The sequence below is a fragment of the Caretta caretta genome, chromosome 24, assembly GCF_965140235.1.
Source record: "Caretta caretta isolate rCarCar2 chromosome 24, rCarCar1.hap1, whole genome shotgun sequence".
Taxonomy (NCBI): Eukaryota; Metazoa; Chordata; order Testudines; family Cheloniidae; genus Caretta; species Caretta caretta.
In genome coordinates this window covers 19,568,335-19,583,928 of record NC_134229.1, presented here as the reverse complement: position 1 = coordinate 19,583,928, position 15,594 = coordinate 19,568,335, and the positions used below count along the sequence as shown (strand labels likewise).

Here is a 15,594-nt window from a genome sequence, read left to right as displayed (position 1 = left end):
CCCTGCAGCCTCTCCCACTCCCTTCGGCCACTGCAAACAAAGTCAATGGGCTTTGCATTGGCTGCTTGTCCCAATGCAGCAGGGCCCCAGTGCAAAGGGGTCAGTGCAGGCAACGTCTCTGCCATGGCCCCCCAGCCTCCAGCACCGTCCCTGGCAACAGTGGTCTCTTTGGTGTCTGGCTTCTAACTATTGGTACAGTCTGGGCCGTGAAATACCAGCTCTGTACCAGCCAGCCGCTGCCTTTTCCTGGGCCTCCGATCCCAGCGGTAGCGAGGGGAGGGCGATCCCCTCTGGCTATTCAGACTGAGCTCTTTGGGTAGGGACCATCCCCCGGGACCCCTGCAGCTCCCGGCACGATGGGGGCGGACAGGTGCCGTCACAATACAAATGACGCCAGGCTCACCGGCTCTGCCCAAGGACAGGCTGGGCCCGTAGGCGAGGTGCTAACCTGGGGCTCAGGACGCCTGGGTTCTAGTCTCAGCTCCTTGTACATGTCACTGAATCTCCCTGTGCCTCTGTTTCCCCATCTGTGGATTGGGACAGTTCCCAACCTCACAGAGGCGCAGGGAGGCCAGCCAAGTCCACTGATCTTTGCAAGCTCCTGGATGCTTCAGGCTCAAATCCCACCCAGTGGACAGGACCCCGGGATTCACTCCAGCTCAAAATGGGGGTGAGCTGCTGTACAGCCTGAACATGCCACAGACGTTTGCCCCGTCACCAAGGCAGGAGGAGGCAAAGGTGCAGCGCTGGGGGAAACCGGGACCTGGGCCTGATGGGGACTCTGACCCAGTCTGCACTGGGGACGGGGGTGTCGCCATGCCATTCCTGCAGCTCTAGGGCCAGCTGCAAGTTTTCTCCCATTGAAATGGGATTTTTGCAAACCCAACTTTGTCGAAACCCAGAAGCTGCCCAGTGCGATGTCTGGGTTTGACCAATTCCTCTCGACTTTTGGTGAAAATAGATTAAAAAAAACCTGATTTTCAAAAAGCCCCATTCTCTTTAACCCTCCCCCAAAGCCTTTCCCAAGGAAAATAGCTACTTTTGGGATGAGCTCTAGTGTGTACACCGGTGCACAGACAGACAGACACACGCACCCAGAACAGAGGGGGTGGACGGGTGTGATTCATGGAGCAGGATGAATCGGAGCATCCGGGGGTTTCCCAGGGCCACGTGGCCAGCAGGAGAGGAAGGGGTTAATGCTCCCAGGCTGGGCCCTGAGCCTGCCTTTCTGTGTGTCTGGCTCAGCCAGGGTGTCCTGGGCTCAAGGGGAGTGGACAGAGGAGGGGAGTGGGGCTGCTGGGGTTCTCAATGACCGAGGCACCCAATGACAAGCTGGCACACGGGGCTCAGCGTGGCTCAGGTTTGGCCCAGCTGCCCCCATCATGGTGCCAAACCCGTGCCGTGCTGCAACCAGGCCCAGCAGGTCAAAAGCCCAGACTGGCAGTGGGGCCCAGCCCTCTGAGCCATTGGAGCAGCTGCTGCCTGGTGGGTGCGGAGGGGTGGGGGGAACTCTTTCTTGCACCCCCCCCATCCCACCTGGCTGGCCTCCTTTTCCAGCTCTCCCCTCCACACAAGGGCCGTGTTTCCCTCCCCAACGGGATGGGGCCTTCATGGGACACCAAACTCCAAAGGAGAGTGCAGCAAAAGCAGTTTGGGAACCTGTGGGCTAGAGCACACTTGGCCCCCCTGAAGCAGGCAGACCTGCACTCCCTAAGCACAGGGTGCCCCCTGGCACACCCGGTGCCCAATACACACCCTACTTTCCTACACACCCTCCTCCTGACACAACCTGTATCCCTACAGCATAGCTGTACACACAGTGACTGCAAGTTGCCAGTAGGACCTGTGCCCGCAGAATGTTCCCTAAGCACACTGCACGTACTCTGCCTTTCTCAGCAGGATATTTTACATCTAGAGCACCTGGGTGTACCGCGAAAGGCCCCCACCCTCCTGCAGAACCGCCCCGCACAGAGGGTATGCCTAATGTCCCTAGACAGGGCCCGTACAGGCCCCCAACCCAGCAGCCTGCCACCAGACCAGGGAGACAGGCAGCCAGCTGGGGGCCCTCTTTCTGCTATACCCGCCTCAGGGCAATAGTCACACTGGGCTGAAGCCAAGCGCATGCAGGTGCAGCAGAAAGGAGCCGCGTGCGTGTAGGGTCCATTTTAACATCCCCTGTATACACAGGGGCAGTGCATGTGATGGGGACATCACACATTTCAGCCCCAGAGTCCATTAAATTTGACTTCCCCTCCCTTTCAAGGATTGAAGTCATTTCCATCAGCAGTGAGGGAGCAGAGGTCACACTGACGCCAGGACCGGCTGCACTGCATGTCTCCCGCAAGAATAGCTGGGATGCTCAGAGCAGCCAAGCGGGGTCAGACCAATGCACAGATGCTGGAACTGGAGGTGCTGGAGAACAGTCAGGAGTTTTCATTCCACAAAGCCAGGATGGGCAAGGATGGTGTCCCTAGCCTCAGTTTGTCAGCAGCTAGGAATGGGCAACGGGGGATGGATCACTTGATAATTCCCTGTTCTGTTCATTCCCTCTGGGGCACCTGGCACTGGCCACTGTCTGAAGACAGGATACTGGATGGGATGGACCTTTGATCTGACCCACTATAGCAGTTCTTATGTTCTAAAGCATTTTCCAACCAAGCTAAAATTCCAGTTTCCTGGGGTGTATGGTTTTGGGGGGGGTTGTTTTGCTGTTTTCCCTCCAGGTCAACCCAGAAAAATCCAAAACATGAAAATTTTCAATCCATTTTGTCAAAAACCCACAAAGAAAATGAAGTTTTCCCAGGAGTTCCCGTTTCCCTTGAAAAGCCGGGGGGGGGTGATTAGACTAAGAAAAAAAGACTTCAGAGGCAAGATTTGTTTGTAGCTAAAATGGCAGAGCAGCCCATAGGAAATAAGGACAGGGCTGTGCTCGGCCATTATATGGCCTCCTTTGCTGTCTTAGCAGAGCTTCCCACAACATCTACCCCGCACTCCTGTTGCAGGTTGGGCACCTCCTCATGTTGGGCACCTCCTCATGTTGCAGGTTGGGAACCAAGACCCGGGCGTGGGGTGCATCGACACAGCAACTGGGTGTGACTGCCGCACACACCAGCATAGCTTGCCCTGAGCTAGCGGCAGCCCGGACTAAACCCCCGCGTACAATCACACCCAGGACAGTGACCCCTTCACATCCCTGAGCGGCACGGCTGTGCTGGCAGATGTCTGTGGTGTACGCAAACACACACACGCACACCTGGTCTCCGCTAGAAGCCAGTAGTACGATAGATCCCAAGGCCAGAAGGGCCCTTGGGATCATCTGGCCTGACCTCCTGGATGACACAGGTCAGAGACCTGCCCCACAATCGTTCCTATTGGAGTCCAGGCATTTTTTAACCCATCTAGATTTAAGAATTGCCACCTTGATTTAAAAACCCGCCATACCTCTTGGTGAATTGCTCCAGCCAAGGGTTAGTTTCCTTCCCAGATGAACAGGTTCACCTTATTTCCAGTCTGAATCGTTACACGGGCGTGAGGCCTACCAAGGACAGTGAGACCAGGATAAAGGTGCCACCCACAGAGCTCACTTTGCTTCGCACAACAGGAAGTGGTGATACCAGGTATAACTGAACTCCCATACGCGCTGCAGGCTCCAGAGGGGTGGGGCACTGGTTCTGGGGTCCTAGCCAGCTGGACTGCAGGGTCCCATTGCTCAGCGGGACAGGGACCAAGCTCTACCCAGAACGTGGGGCCCACCCAGAGCAGGACTGGGCCAAGGAATCGCCGATCCTGGTGCCATGTTAGTGACAGAGGCGAAACCTTCTAGTATGGACAAGGCCTGTGTCACAGGGGGCAGAACAACAGAACCCAGGCGTCCCAGCACCAGCTGGAGCATGGGGGAGGGGCTGGCGTCAGGTTTAGGGGCCTTCCGCTAGCCTAGTTAGCCTAGTGTTTACACGGAGTTGAAAGCAGAGTGAGTTTAGCAGAGTCGCTCCCAGTCTCGGTTTCAGAGACCTCCGAGTAGGAGTTCACTTTCCCCCTAGATCCACAGTTTCTGCGATACTTGCTCCTGCGCCAACGCCCCAGGCTCTCCTGGGATCCGGTGACTTCACACAGCTGTTCCCACAGGACCCACGCTCCGGACGCAAGGCAGAGCCGGCCCCCTGCGCCATCAGCCGCTGTCCTGCCCCGGGGCTGCGAGCCCTTTTCACAGCTCCCAAGGGTCGTGGGGCGGGACGCGATGTCCCAACAGCCCCACGCCGGGACAATGGGGGGCCAGGACCCCACCCGCTCGCTCCAGTGTGGGGAGCCGCCGGGGTAAAAGAGGTTCCCCCCGCGGGCTGAAATGCCCCACATTCCTTCGGGCAGAGGGGGGGCAATAGGCACTGACCCCCCCCTTCAGTTGAGCAGAGTCCGAAGGCTACGCCCCCGGCTCCCGGCGCCCAGCCAGAGAAACAGGTTCCCTGAACCTCGCCATCTTGGGAACAGAGAAAGTTTATCCAGGGAGAGGGCAGATGCCAAGGGCCGGAGTTCGGGGGTGGGGGCAAGACCGAGGGGGGCGCGGGACAGGGGGGAGGTGGCAGAATTGGGGGGGCATGGCACAGCCTGGAGATGGGGGCGAGTGAGGGGGGCGAAGGCGGGATGGGGATGCAAGGGGTTAGGAGGGATCGGGAGGGGGGACGCAGGAGGGACTGGGGGCGCAGGGGGGATTGGGGAGGTCTGGAGGGGGATGGGGCGCAGGGGAGATCGGGGGTCTGGAGGGATCGGGAGTCTATGGCGGGATCGGGGGGTCTGGAGGGGTATGGGGGGGACACAGGATGGGGGGCGCAGGGGGGACTGGGGAGGTCTGGAGGGGGATGGGGCGCAGGGGAGGATCGGGGGGTCTGGAGGGATCGGAGGGCGCAGAAGGGGTCTGGGGAGGGGGGACGCCTCCCTTACCGCTCAGCAGGCACCAGAAGACGAGGCTGCGGGGCGCGCCCATGGGACGCAGGGGGCCCCGCTGGGCTCGACCCCGGCTCGGTGTCCGGCCACGTCCCTCTGTCCGGCCGGCGCCGCTGTGTCCGTCCTGCCCCGCACCGCTGCCCCGGTCTCCTCGGCGCCCGCCTGCCAGAGCCCAGCCCAGCCCAGTCATGCGCCCGGCCCGGCCCGGCCCGGCCCCAGCGCTAGCCCCGCCCCGCCCCGCCCCGTCCCCACCCGGCACCCCGCCCCCGGGCCGGCTCCCCCCACCCAGCCTGCGGACTCGGGGGGCTCCGGCCCGCGCGCGCCCCCAGCCCTTAGCAACCGGGGCTCAGTCCCCCCTGCCCCAGCCCGGCACTCAGCGCCTCAGCCCCCCCGGGCACGGACCCTCCCCCCAGCCCTCAGGTGGGGATCCCCAGGCGGGGGCACCTCGGGGGTCAGGCGCCTCCCGGCCCCTAAAGCCCCCTCCACGATCAGACCTGGACCCAAGCCCGCCGCGGCGGAGTCGCAGTCCAGGGCACAGCAGGGTGTCCGCACCCCAGACCCCCGGCAGGGGCCGAGAACGGACCCCCACAGGGTCTGGGGTGCAGCCATGTCCTGCCTGCACCCCCTGTGGACCCCACAAGTCCGGCAGGGTCAGGAGCCCCCCGGCGGCCGGGATAATGATCAGCGGTGATGGGTTTATAGAGGGGGGGCTGGTTCCTCAAGGCCCCAGCACCCCACACCTGGCCTGAGCAGGAAGGGGCTCTATCAGGCTAAAGGAAAGAACTCAGGAGCCCTGGCTCCCAGACCCCTCCCACTCTAACCACTAGACCCCCCTGTCCCTCCCAGAGCTGGGGATAGAGCCTAGGAGTCCTGGCTCCCGGACACCCCCCCCCCATACCCACTCCCCTCCCAGAGCCAGGGAAAGAACCCAGGAGTCCTGGGGTCAGGGGAGTGATGCCCACCCTAGCAGAGACTGGAGAAGCGTGGCTTCTCCTTGCACATCCCACTGAATGCAATTGGTTACCTTTCTTGGGAGACCTACATCCCAATATCCCAGACCCCCACCTGCCCCTTGATCAGGTGCCCGCTGAGTCAGCAGCTGTCTCAGGGTAACTTGCCCAATCCCCGATTCCTGCTCCGCTGTTAGGGAACAGGGTGGTGATAGAGAAAAGCCCCACATCCCTTCCCCACACCCCTGAACCAGCCAACAGTCCTGCCCTGAGGCCAGATCAGAGTCAGTGCCGCCTGGGGAAAAGGCCCCACCTGGGGCTGGATCTGAGGCAGGGCCAGGGCTTTGTACCTCCTCAGCAGAAAGGCTGCCCTGATGGGTCAGGCCCCAAGCTGGCACCCTGGACCTCTGGGTTCGATTCCCAGCTCTGCTGGTGACTCCCTGGATGCCCGTAGGCCAGTCCCTGCTGCTCTCCGGGCCTCTGCTCCCAGCTGGACAGCGATCCTGCCTTTGGCTTTTAGACTGTGAGCCCTTCAAGGCAGGGCCCATCTCATCTCCCTGTGTGTCTGCAGCCCCTGGGGGACCTGATCTCGGCTGGGGTCTGTGCAGCACCGAGCACCCTGGGGACCCCCATCTCAGGGGGTAGGTGCCACCCCCAGCACAAGGGGGGGCCCAAACTCAGGGGGGGTCTGTGCAATGATCAGCAGAGCACAGGCCCCCAACTCCGTGGGGGGGTGGCAGCACTGTCCTAGGCGTGCCCCCTTGTGGCACAAGGTGACCCTGCAGGGCTCCTGCAGTCAGTTCCCTCCCGATTGTCCCGCTAACTCGCTGACAGCCAGAAGCACTTGGGACAACATCCCCCTTTCTTGGGGGCGGATTTGTTCTGTCTCAGTACAGCCCAGCCGGCCTGTCAGGCCCCAACCCTCTTGGGCTGCTACTTCACCCTGGTTTCCAGCTCCTGGGTCCCTCTGCTCCAGGGAGCTCAGCCAGCCCAAAACAGCCCCTAACCTCGCTGGAGAAATTTTCCTACCAACCTCCTGCCTCGTCCTTGGACTTGCACCCCCACCCTGCAGTTCAGGGCACCGCAGCCCTCCTCCATGGGGCTTGGTATGATGCAGCTGAGGTCCCTCCACAGCTATCTGCCTGCGCTCATCCCCTAGGCAGGGCCTAAAGCACGGTTTTCACTTTTTCCGGGGTAGCTCCTAACTGACACCTGGCACCATTCCCCAGCTGGGCAGCTGCTCCCTTGAACAGCTGCTCCTTAAAGGGATGGCTGGCCCCGGCCTCCCTCCTCCTTAAAGGGGGCAGGTGTCACGGAGTCCCTGGGCGTTGCTCTGGAACTGCTCCCTATGAAGCCAGTCAGGACACTGGAGAAGTCTCCTTTCTGTGAGCAGACTGTCTGCAGGGCAAAAAGCTCACACGGCTTCCACCTTCCTGGGTCTGACCTCGGAGCATTCAGCATCCTCTGCCCCTCCGTGCACTTCCCACAGCGAGTCCGCCCAGACGGGCTCCTGGGGAAGACAGAGGGTCCTGCCCCCCAACTCCGCAGTCAGACGTGACTCTCAGCCAGCCAGTGAAACAGAAGGTTTATTAGACGACAGGAACATGGTCTAACACAGAGCTTGTAGGTGCAGAGAACAGGATCCCTGAGCTGGGTCCATTTTGGGGGGCAGTGAGCCAGACAACCACGTCTGCACTTCACTCCATGTCCCCAGCCAGCCCTAAACTGAAATTCTCTCCTGCTCCTCCTCCTCTGGGCTTTGTCCCTTTCCCGGGCCAGGAGGTCACCTGATTCCTTTGTTCTCCAACCCTTTAGCTCTCACCTTGCAGGGGGGAAGGGCCCAGGCCATCAGTTGCCAGGAAACAGGGTGTCGGCCATTCTCTGTGTCCAGACCCCTGCACACACCTGCCCTCTAGGGCTCTGCAACGATCATACACCCTTATCCCATCACCTAGATACTTAAGAACTGCATAGGAGAAACTGAGGCACCCCCCACACTATTCAGAGGAAACATTAAGAACAGTCCCGCTTCGTCACATCACTCCCCCCTTCGAGACCAAACTGAGCGGGGTCACTTTAGCCGGTGACCTGGGGAAGTTCAAACCCACCAACATTCCCATGGATGCCCCAGCATCTCTCTCGTTCCTTGGTGGGAATTACACCAGGCCCTTCCAGTTTCACACCCTCCCTTAGGTCGGAGGTGGTCGATAGCACTCGCATGCCGCATGTGGGAAGGTTTATGCGGCCCGTGCCCTTTTGCCACCCCAAAACCCCTGGGGGTCACACTGGGATCAGGTCTTCTCCCAGCGCTCCAGTCTGGAGGCCTGCAATTCAGGCTCTCTTGGTTACACCATTTTGTGTACTTAATACTCCTCATTGTGTGTTATTTCTGTGGGACTCACTTCAGTCACTTGTTTGCATGGATTTCGTTAGCAGCTTCTTTCTCCTTTAGTGGAAGTGGCTTGTACTTGATGGAGGTGTGTGGAAGGTGGGAAGACCTGGGCCACATACTGTTCACTTACAGAACTAGCATTGAGACATTCCTTTCTCAACAACCTTGTCTCCCCAACAAGCTGGCCAAACACAGCCACTTGGCTATAAGACTGTTTAACTTTCTTAACAGCTTTCACTTCATCTGAGACCTTCTCAAAGCTATCCACATTGGATCCTTCAACAGGAAAGTCAGTGGATCCATTCACAACAGAAAATTTCTGGCTGTTAGGAACTCAAACTTTCTTGATTAATTTCAGAGTAACAGCCGTGTTAGTCTGTATTCGCAAAAAGAAAAGGAGTACTTGTGGCACCTTAGAGACTAACCAATTTATTTGAGCATAAGCTTTCGTGAGCTACAGCTAGTTCCTTGGTGAAAGTTCCTCATGAAAGCTTATGCTCAAATAAATTGGTTAGTCTCTAAGGTGCCACAAGTACTCCTTTTCTTTTTTCTTGATTAAATCACTTTCACACCCTTCAGTTGCAGTAAACTGCTTGCAAAGACTCCATGAGGATTCCTTTCCCTAGGGCTTTTCTATGCAACAATTCACCCCTCACGGAAATTCTGCCCTTAGCCTCTTCACCTAGGGCTTGCTCTAGAGGAACACTTTCCTGAGCAACAACAGACTCTTTCTGGGTCTCCCTTACATCCAGAATTACCTCTGGCCCATCAGGCGGATTCCTACACAATCCCCTTTCAGGCAAATTCACAGACTTCCTAGATAAAAGGTTAGAAGCATTCTCCATTCCTTTGCCACACACAAGTTCAGGAATCTTTTCCTTCTTGCTACAGGTTTCCACACCCTCAGTAGATAACACAATCACATCACCTTCATGCTCTCCTTGTGCCCTGGCTAGGATCTCACCCTGATTAGACAGAGTTGCTGCACCCTTTCCCAACAACACACTAGCAACAGGCAAAATACAAGCACCAGAATTGTCTGGTCTCTGGGATTTTACATAGACATTAACGGGATGCGACCTAGTTACAGGGCCATTCTCCCGAGCAGACACAAACTTAGGACCCTTCCCTTCCTGGGCTTTAGCTGAATCCAGAACCAGCTCTGAGACAACTGCACTCCCCTCAACCATCACAGGCTGCAAGGCCCCTTCTGTCTGCTCCACAGACAAAGGAGAGCCAGACACACTTTCTCCTTTCCCAGACACACAGCTTGGGATCTCATTCCCCTGGTCCCAGCACACAAGGCTGGTCACAGACAACTGCTTGGAGACCAGGGTAGCTCCCTCCACAGGCAAGTCAATACCCCTGGCAGACACAGGCACATTTCCTTCACTGTCCCACTTCTCCACCCAGCTAACAGGTAAGGTCCAGGGACACTCATCTTCCACTCTCCTCGCCTTCCCACCCTGCTGACTAGACAAAGCCATCAGCTCACAAGGCTGCCTAGGCTCATCCAGACTTTCCTTACCAAGCACCTTGCCACTCCCCACAGATCCCCTGCCCTGCCTGTGTCTCCCCCCACTCAGCTGGGGTCTCAGCTCCCACTGTGCTCAGCGCTGTCCTTGCTGTCCCAGTGGGGCAGGCCACTGCTTTCCTCACTGCATCAGAGCCAGCAAGAGTCCCCACTCTGGTGTGCAAGGGGGCGGGGAGCATCCCTCTGTCCCACCCAGCCCCAGGGGGCTGGTTACAGGCAGGCAGGTAACCTAAGCCTAGCAGCTCCTCCCCCCTGCCAGCCAGGTCATCTGCATTTTCACTGACCATTTCCCTCTCCACCGATTGCTTCCCTGGATTCAAATTCAAACCCTTGGCAGTTACTGGAGCAGGGCCTGGATCCTGTCCCAAAGAGACACAGTCGCCCCACCACACGGTCTCGCAGCTGGTGTCCTGGAGAACCCCAAGGACCAGCCAGCCCCACCCCTCCTGTGTCTGCACAGGGATCTGGGCCATAGGCAGGGCGAGGGGCTTCATCCCTGGGACCCTCACCCAGCTCACCCAGCCCCTCAGCCTCTGAGGCTGCACCACCCAGGGCCTGACAACAGTTCTCTCTGTCCCAGGATCTTGCAACCCCAGGAATGTCTCCCCATTGACCATCACCTTCTGCTCCCACTGGGGGTCCGAGGGGCCTGGCCCCAGGAAACTCCACACAGACATATAGGTTGGGGTCAGGAGTGGGAGCCTGTCCACCTCCCCACCCATCTGGCTGACGGAGTCTGTGGCCTTGGGACTGTGATGATGTGATGCAGCAGGGAGGGGGGAGTGTTGACCTGGGAATGTGCCCTGGGGATGGGAGACCTGAGAGCCTGTCACCTGAGCCGGGAGGGGGAGGGGGAGGTGACACCTCTGCCCAGGAATGTGTACAGAGGCTGCAGTAGGGAACCTGCTGGGGGGGGTTTAGTTTCAGTTTGGGGCTGGGTGGAGGAACACAGGGAACCCCAGGGCTGGGGTCTAAGCTCCCTGCTCCCCCAGAAGGACTTGACTGAGGGGTCCTGGGGGTACGCACAAGCTCTGTTTTGGACTGTGTTCCTGTTGTCCAATCAACCTTCTGTTTTACTGGCTGGCTGAGAGTCTCAGTGAATCCCAGGAAAAGGGGTGCAGGGCCTGGACTCCCCCACACTCCGTGACAGGGACCCAGCAAGGGAGCTAGACACCGGGGCTTTTCTGCAGGGTCCCACTGGTTCAAATCTCCAGCCTGCTCAAAGGCAGTGAGATGGGCATCCACATCCCCCCACTCCTTAACCAGGGGCAGCAATTTAGTCTCGAGGCTCCCTGCGGAACTGGCCCCCTGGGGTCTATCCCCACTCATCCCTGGGGGGTCCCCTAGGCCTCTCCACTCCCCCACCGCCAGTTAATGCTGCTGCTGCTTCTGCAGCTCTTTCTCGGGCTCTCGCTGTCTCTCACAGTCCTCTTGCTCTCTCGGACTCAGCTCCAATCCCGTCCGTCTCCGATCCCCCGATGGGGAACCCGATCTTGAAGACCCTCATCTGGTCGGGGACAGGAGTCTTGGGGATGCCTGGCTACCACTCCAGCTGCTCCCAGATCCTGCTATAGCCCCATTTGGGGTCAGGAATCTGCTCCTTAGAGTAATCATCCTCCTCCAGCTGCACGATAAACTGTGCCTTGGTGAACTTTCCAATGCGCAACCCTCTCTTTCTGCACAGGGTTACAATGTCCTTCTTAAGGAGACGGTGACAGGCCATCACTCCGCTCTTCCCAAGTTGTTGTGGACTCACAGGCCTGTGTGTTCTCAGCTCCCCACGGTTTCCAGGGAGAACCCCTAGTGTGCCAGCCCTTCTAGAAGTCACCACCTCTTTGCCAGGGTCGAGCTGCAGACTCCTCCGCCCTTGGGACTGCTCACCGCAGTCCCCCGGGGGACCCCATTACTGCACAGTCCTTCTCGCTGGTCACACACTCCCAGGGGTTAACCGCCCCCTGAAACCGCTCCTCTCTGAGCCATCAGCATGCCTGGTCCTCGTCAATCCCCCTTCGTTTTACTGCTCCCCAGTCACTTCCTGTAGGAAGCGCCATCCACGGGGTGCAGTAGATCCCACCGCTGCCACCAGTTGTCACGGAGTCCCTGGGCGATGCTCTGGAACTGCTCCCTATGAAACCAGTCAGGACTCTGGGGAAGTCTCCTTTCTGTGAGCAGACTGTCTGCAGGGCAAAAAGCTCACACGGCTTCCACCTTCCTGGGTCTGACCTCGGAGCATTCAGCATCCTCTGCCCCTCTGTGCACTTCCCACAGCGAGTCCGCCCAGACGGGCTCCTGGGGAAGACAGAGGGTCCTGCCCCCCAACTCCGCAGTCAGACGTGACTCTCAGCCAGCCAGTGAAACAGAAGGTTTATTAGACGACAGGAACATGGTCTAACACAGAGCTTGTAGGTGCAGAGAACAGGATCCCTGAGCTGGGTCCATTTTGGGGGGCAGTGAGCCAGACAACCCCATCTGCCCTTCACTCTATGTCCCCAGCCAGCCCCAAACTGAAACTGTCTCCAGCCCCCCCTCCTCTGGGCTTTGTCCCTTTCCCAGGCCAGGAGGTCACCGGATTCGTTTGTTCTCCAACCCTTCAGCTTTCATCTTGCAGAGGAGAAGGGCCAGGCCATCAGTGGCCAGGAAATGGTGTCGGCCATTCTCTGTGTCCAGACCCCTGCACACACCTGCCCTCTAGGGCTCTGCAACAATCATACACCCTTATCCCACCACCTAGATACTTAAGAACTGCATAGGAGAAACTGAGGCACCCCTACACTATTCAGAGGAAACATTAAGAACAGTCCCACTTTGTCACAGCAGGCCACCCTGTTGGTGGGTGTCTCCACGGCACCGAGCACAACAGGGGTCCCCCAATCTCAGTGGGGGTCTGTGCAGAGCCCAGCATGTTGGGGCCCCCCCATCTCATCTGTGGCCTGAGCAGCACCCACCCTCCCCCCACCAAGCTCAGGGCCCCGTCGTGCTAGGTGCTGCAGAGAGCCGGTGAGATGGTCCCTGCCCCATAGAGCTCAAAGGCAAGAATGTTTTCCCCCATGTTACTGTTGGGACCTGAGCCTGGGAGAGAGGCAGGGACTGGCCCATACCAGGAGTCATTGGCAGAGCTGGGAATTGAACCCAGGAGTCCTGAGCACTTGCCCCATGCTCTAACATCGGTTAAAGGGGCTGAGAATCACTCACTGCAAGGCCCCTTGGGAGCCCAGAGCCAGGGGATGGGCAGGGTCAAAGACAAACACGTCAGGTTCCCACCTCAGCTGCATTCATGCCTTAATGGGCAGGGTAGGCATAGCCCTGCTGGCAGGGTGGAGACAGGAGACAAGCGTGTTTCCTGGGCCAGAGCCCGAGCTGCTGTAAATCAGCCATAGCTTCATTGGTGTCAGTGGGCCCAGCGCCCCAGCTGGGGGTCAATCAGCACACGACCATCCAGCCCAAGGGGCTGTCACCAGTTTACACCAGCTGAGGATCTGGGTCCTTCGGACATTGAAATTTAACTTTTTATATGTGGCAGAGGGGTTAGGGAAGAGTGGGCTGAGGGGACAAGGGTGTGTGTGTGAGGGGATTGCGGGGGGAGACAGGATGTGTGTGTCATGGACTCACAGGTCGTGCCCACTCTTGGCCCCTTGCGGTGTGACAGCCCTTCTCAGGGGTCCACTCTCTCTCGGGGGTTAAGACCCTCCACCTCCTGGAGCCGCACCTCTCTGAGCCTTAGTGTGCCTGTTTCTTGCTGTGGGCCCCCTCAGGGAGTCCACTCGCTCCAGACCCCTGGGCCCTCCACTCCCAGAGGGAATAATGCAACCCTGTTCTCTAGGCTGGAGTGACACTCAGCCAGCATAACACAGGAGGGGTTAGTGAGCGTCTGAACACAGCACAGGAAACTCTCAGGGCCCTCAGGCCTGGCCTCCCCCAGCCCAGCACATCCCAGTCTCCCCTGCATCCAGGTGGGCTCTGCCTGCTCCCTCTCCCCAGCCCAGAGTCCCCCTGCTTCCCAGCTGGGCATCTGCTATCACCAGCCCCAAGCGCCCCCCCGGTCCATAGTCTCCTCTCCTGGTAAACAGGGTCGCCTGAGCCCCCTCTCCCCTCTTCTTTCCTTGGGCCCCTCTGGCTGGACCCTGCTGGTCAGGTCTCCGGGGTCTCCGCAGCCCCTTGTCCTCCCGCTGGCCAGAACCAGCTGCGACTCCTGAGCTGGGCCTCTGGGTCTCCCGGTCCCCAGTCGCTGGCGTCTCCATTCTCCAGGCCATTGGCCGGAACCCCAAGTTCCCTCGCTGGCCCTGTGTCCCAACAAACTCTCTCTCCCATCATCTCGTTAAACCCGTAACACCCAGGGAAACTGAGTCCCACCCCCTCTGCATGCAAACCATTGGAAAAACAAGGAAAAAACAAGAAAACTCCCCACTTCGTCGCATCTCTCCCCCTTCAAGTCTGAACGGAGCTGGGTCACAGCCAGTGACCTGGGGAAGTTCAGGGCCGCCGCTCCGGGATAAAGCATCGGCTATCAGGTTGGCACTTCCCTTCACGTGGACCAGCTCCGTGTCATACCCCGGGAGGAGCGGCTCCATCTCAGCAGCTTGGCATTAGCTGCTTTCATTCAGAGCAGCCACGTTAGGGGCGAATGGTCAGCGTACACTGTGAAGCGCCGCCCAAATAGATACGGCTGCAGTTATTAGGGCCCACACCATGGCCAGGCACTCCTTCTCGATGGCCGCGTAGCGCTGCTCCCGGGGCAACAGCTTCTTGCTCAGGTACACGATGGGGTGTCTCTCCCCCTTAGTAACAGTTTGCCTCAGCACCGCACTCAGCCCCACATCTGAGGCATCGATGAACACCAGGAAGGGTTTGTTAAAATCCAGGTTTACCAGCACCAGGCTTTGGATAAGTGCCCCTTCAGCGCACAGAGAGCCTTCTGGCACTGCTCCGTCCAGACCACCTTGTCCGGCTTCCCCTTCCTACAAAACTTTGTGAGGGGAGTTGCCAGGGAGCTAAAGTGGGGCACAAACCTCCGGTAGTACCCCGCCATCCCAGTGAAAGCCTGGACCTGCTTCTTAGTCTGGGGAGTGGGCCAGTCCTTGATTGCCTCCATTTGGCCGGCTTCGGCTTCAGGTGGCCGCTCCCCATCTTGTGGCCCAGGTAGGACACTTCTGCCATCCCCACCTTGCACTTTTCAGCTTTTATGGCTGGCTTTGTAGGGAGCAGTTCCAGAGCATCGCCCCGTGACACCGTGACAGAGGGGAGTGTGGGGGGGACACAGGGTGTGTGTGAGGGGATTGCGCGTGGGAGGAGACAGGGTGTGTGTGTGAAGGGATTGCGGGGGGCAACACCGTGTGTGTGTGAGGTGATTGCATGGTGGGGACACTGGTGTGAGTGTAAGGGGACTGTGGGGGGGACACAGGAAGGGGGTGTGTGGGAGGTGACTGGGGGTTGCAGGGGGCGTGTGTGAGGGGACTGTGGGGGGACACAGGAAGGGGGTTTGTGTGAGGTGATTGGGGGTGCAGAGGATGTGTCTGTGAGAGCATTGTGGGGGGGGACACAGGAAGGGGGTGTGTGTGAGGGAATTGTGGGGGGCACACAGGAAGGGGGTGTGTGTGAGGTGACTGGGGGTGCAGGGTGTGTATGTGAGGGGATTGTGGGGGGACACAGGAAGGGGATGTGAGGTGACTGGGGGTGTAGGGTGTTTGTGTGTGAGAGAGAGGATTGTGGGGGGGGACACAGGAAGGGGGTGTGTGGGAGGTGACTGGGGGTGCAGGGTGTACATGTACGTGGGGAGGGGTATG

The 15,594-nt window shown here is 59.0% G+C and overlaps 1 protein-coding gene across 4 annotated transcripts in view; it reads right to left on the bottom strand.

Annotated features, from left to right (window-relative positions):
• Positions 1 to 5,146, bottom strand: part of NECTIN2 (nectin cell adhesion molecule 2) — a 42,802-nt gene extending 37,656 nt beyond the window's left edge. For 3 of the 4 annotated variants that reach the window (XM_048827804.2, XM_048827806.2, XM_048827805.2), the window contains exon 1: positions 4,936 to 5,146. In XM_048827804.2, the coding sequence (XP_048683761.1) occupies positions 4,936 to 5,128 (193 nt within the window). In that variant the 5' untranslated portion in view covers positions 5,129 to 5,146. Of the gene's footprint in view, positions 1 to 3,441; positions 3,536 to 4,935 lie in introns of all 4 variants that reach the window. The other variant, XM_048827807.2, reaches the window with a different exon arrangement.
• Between the last annotated feature and the right edge of the window lie 10,448 nt (positions 5,147 to 15,594).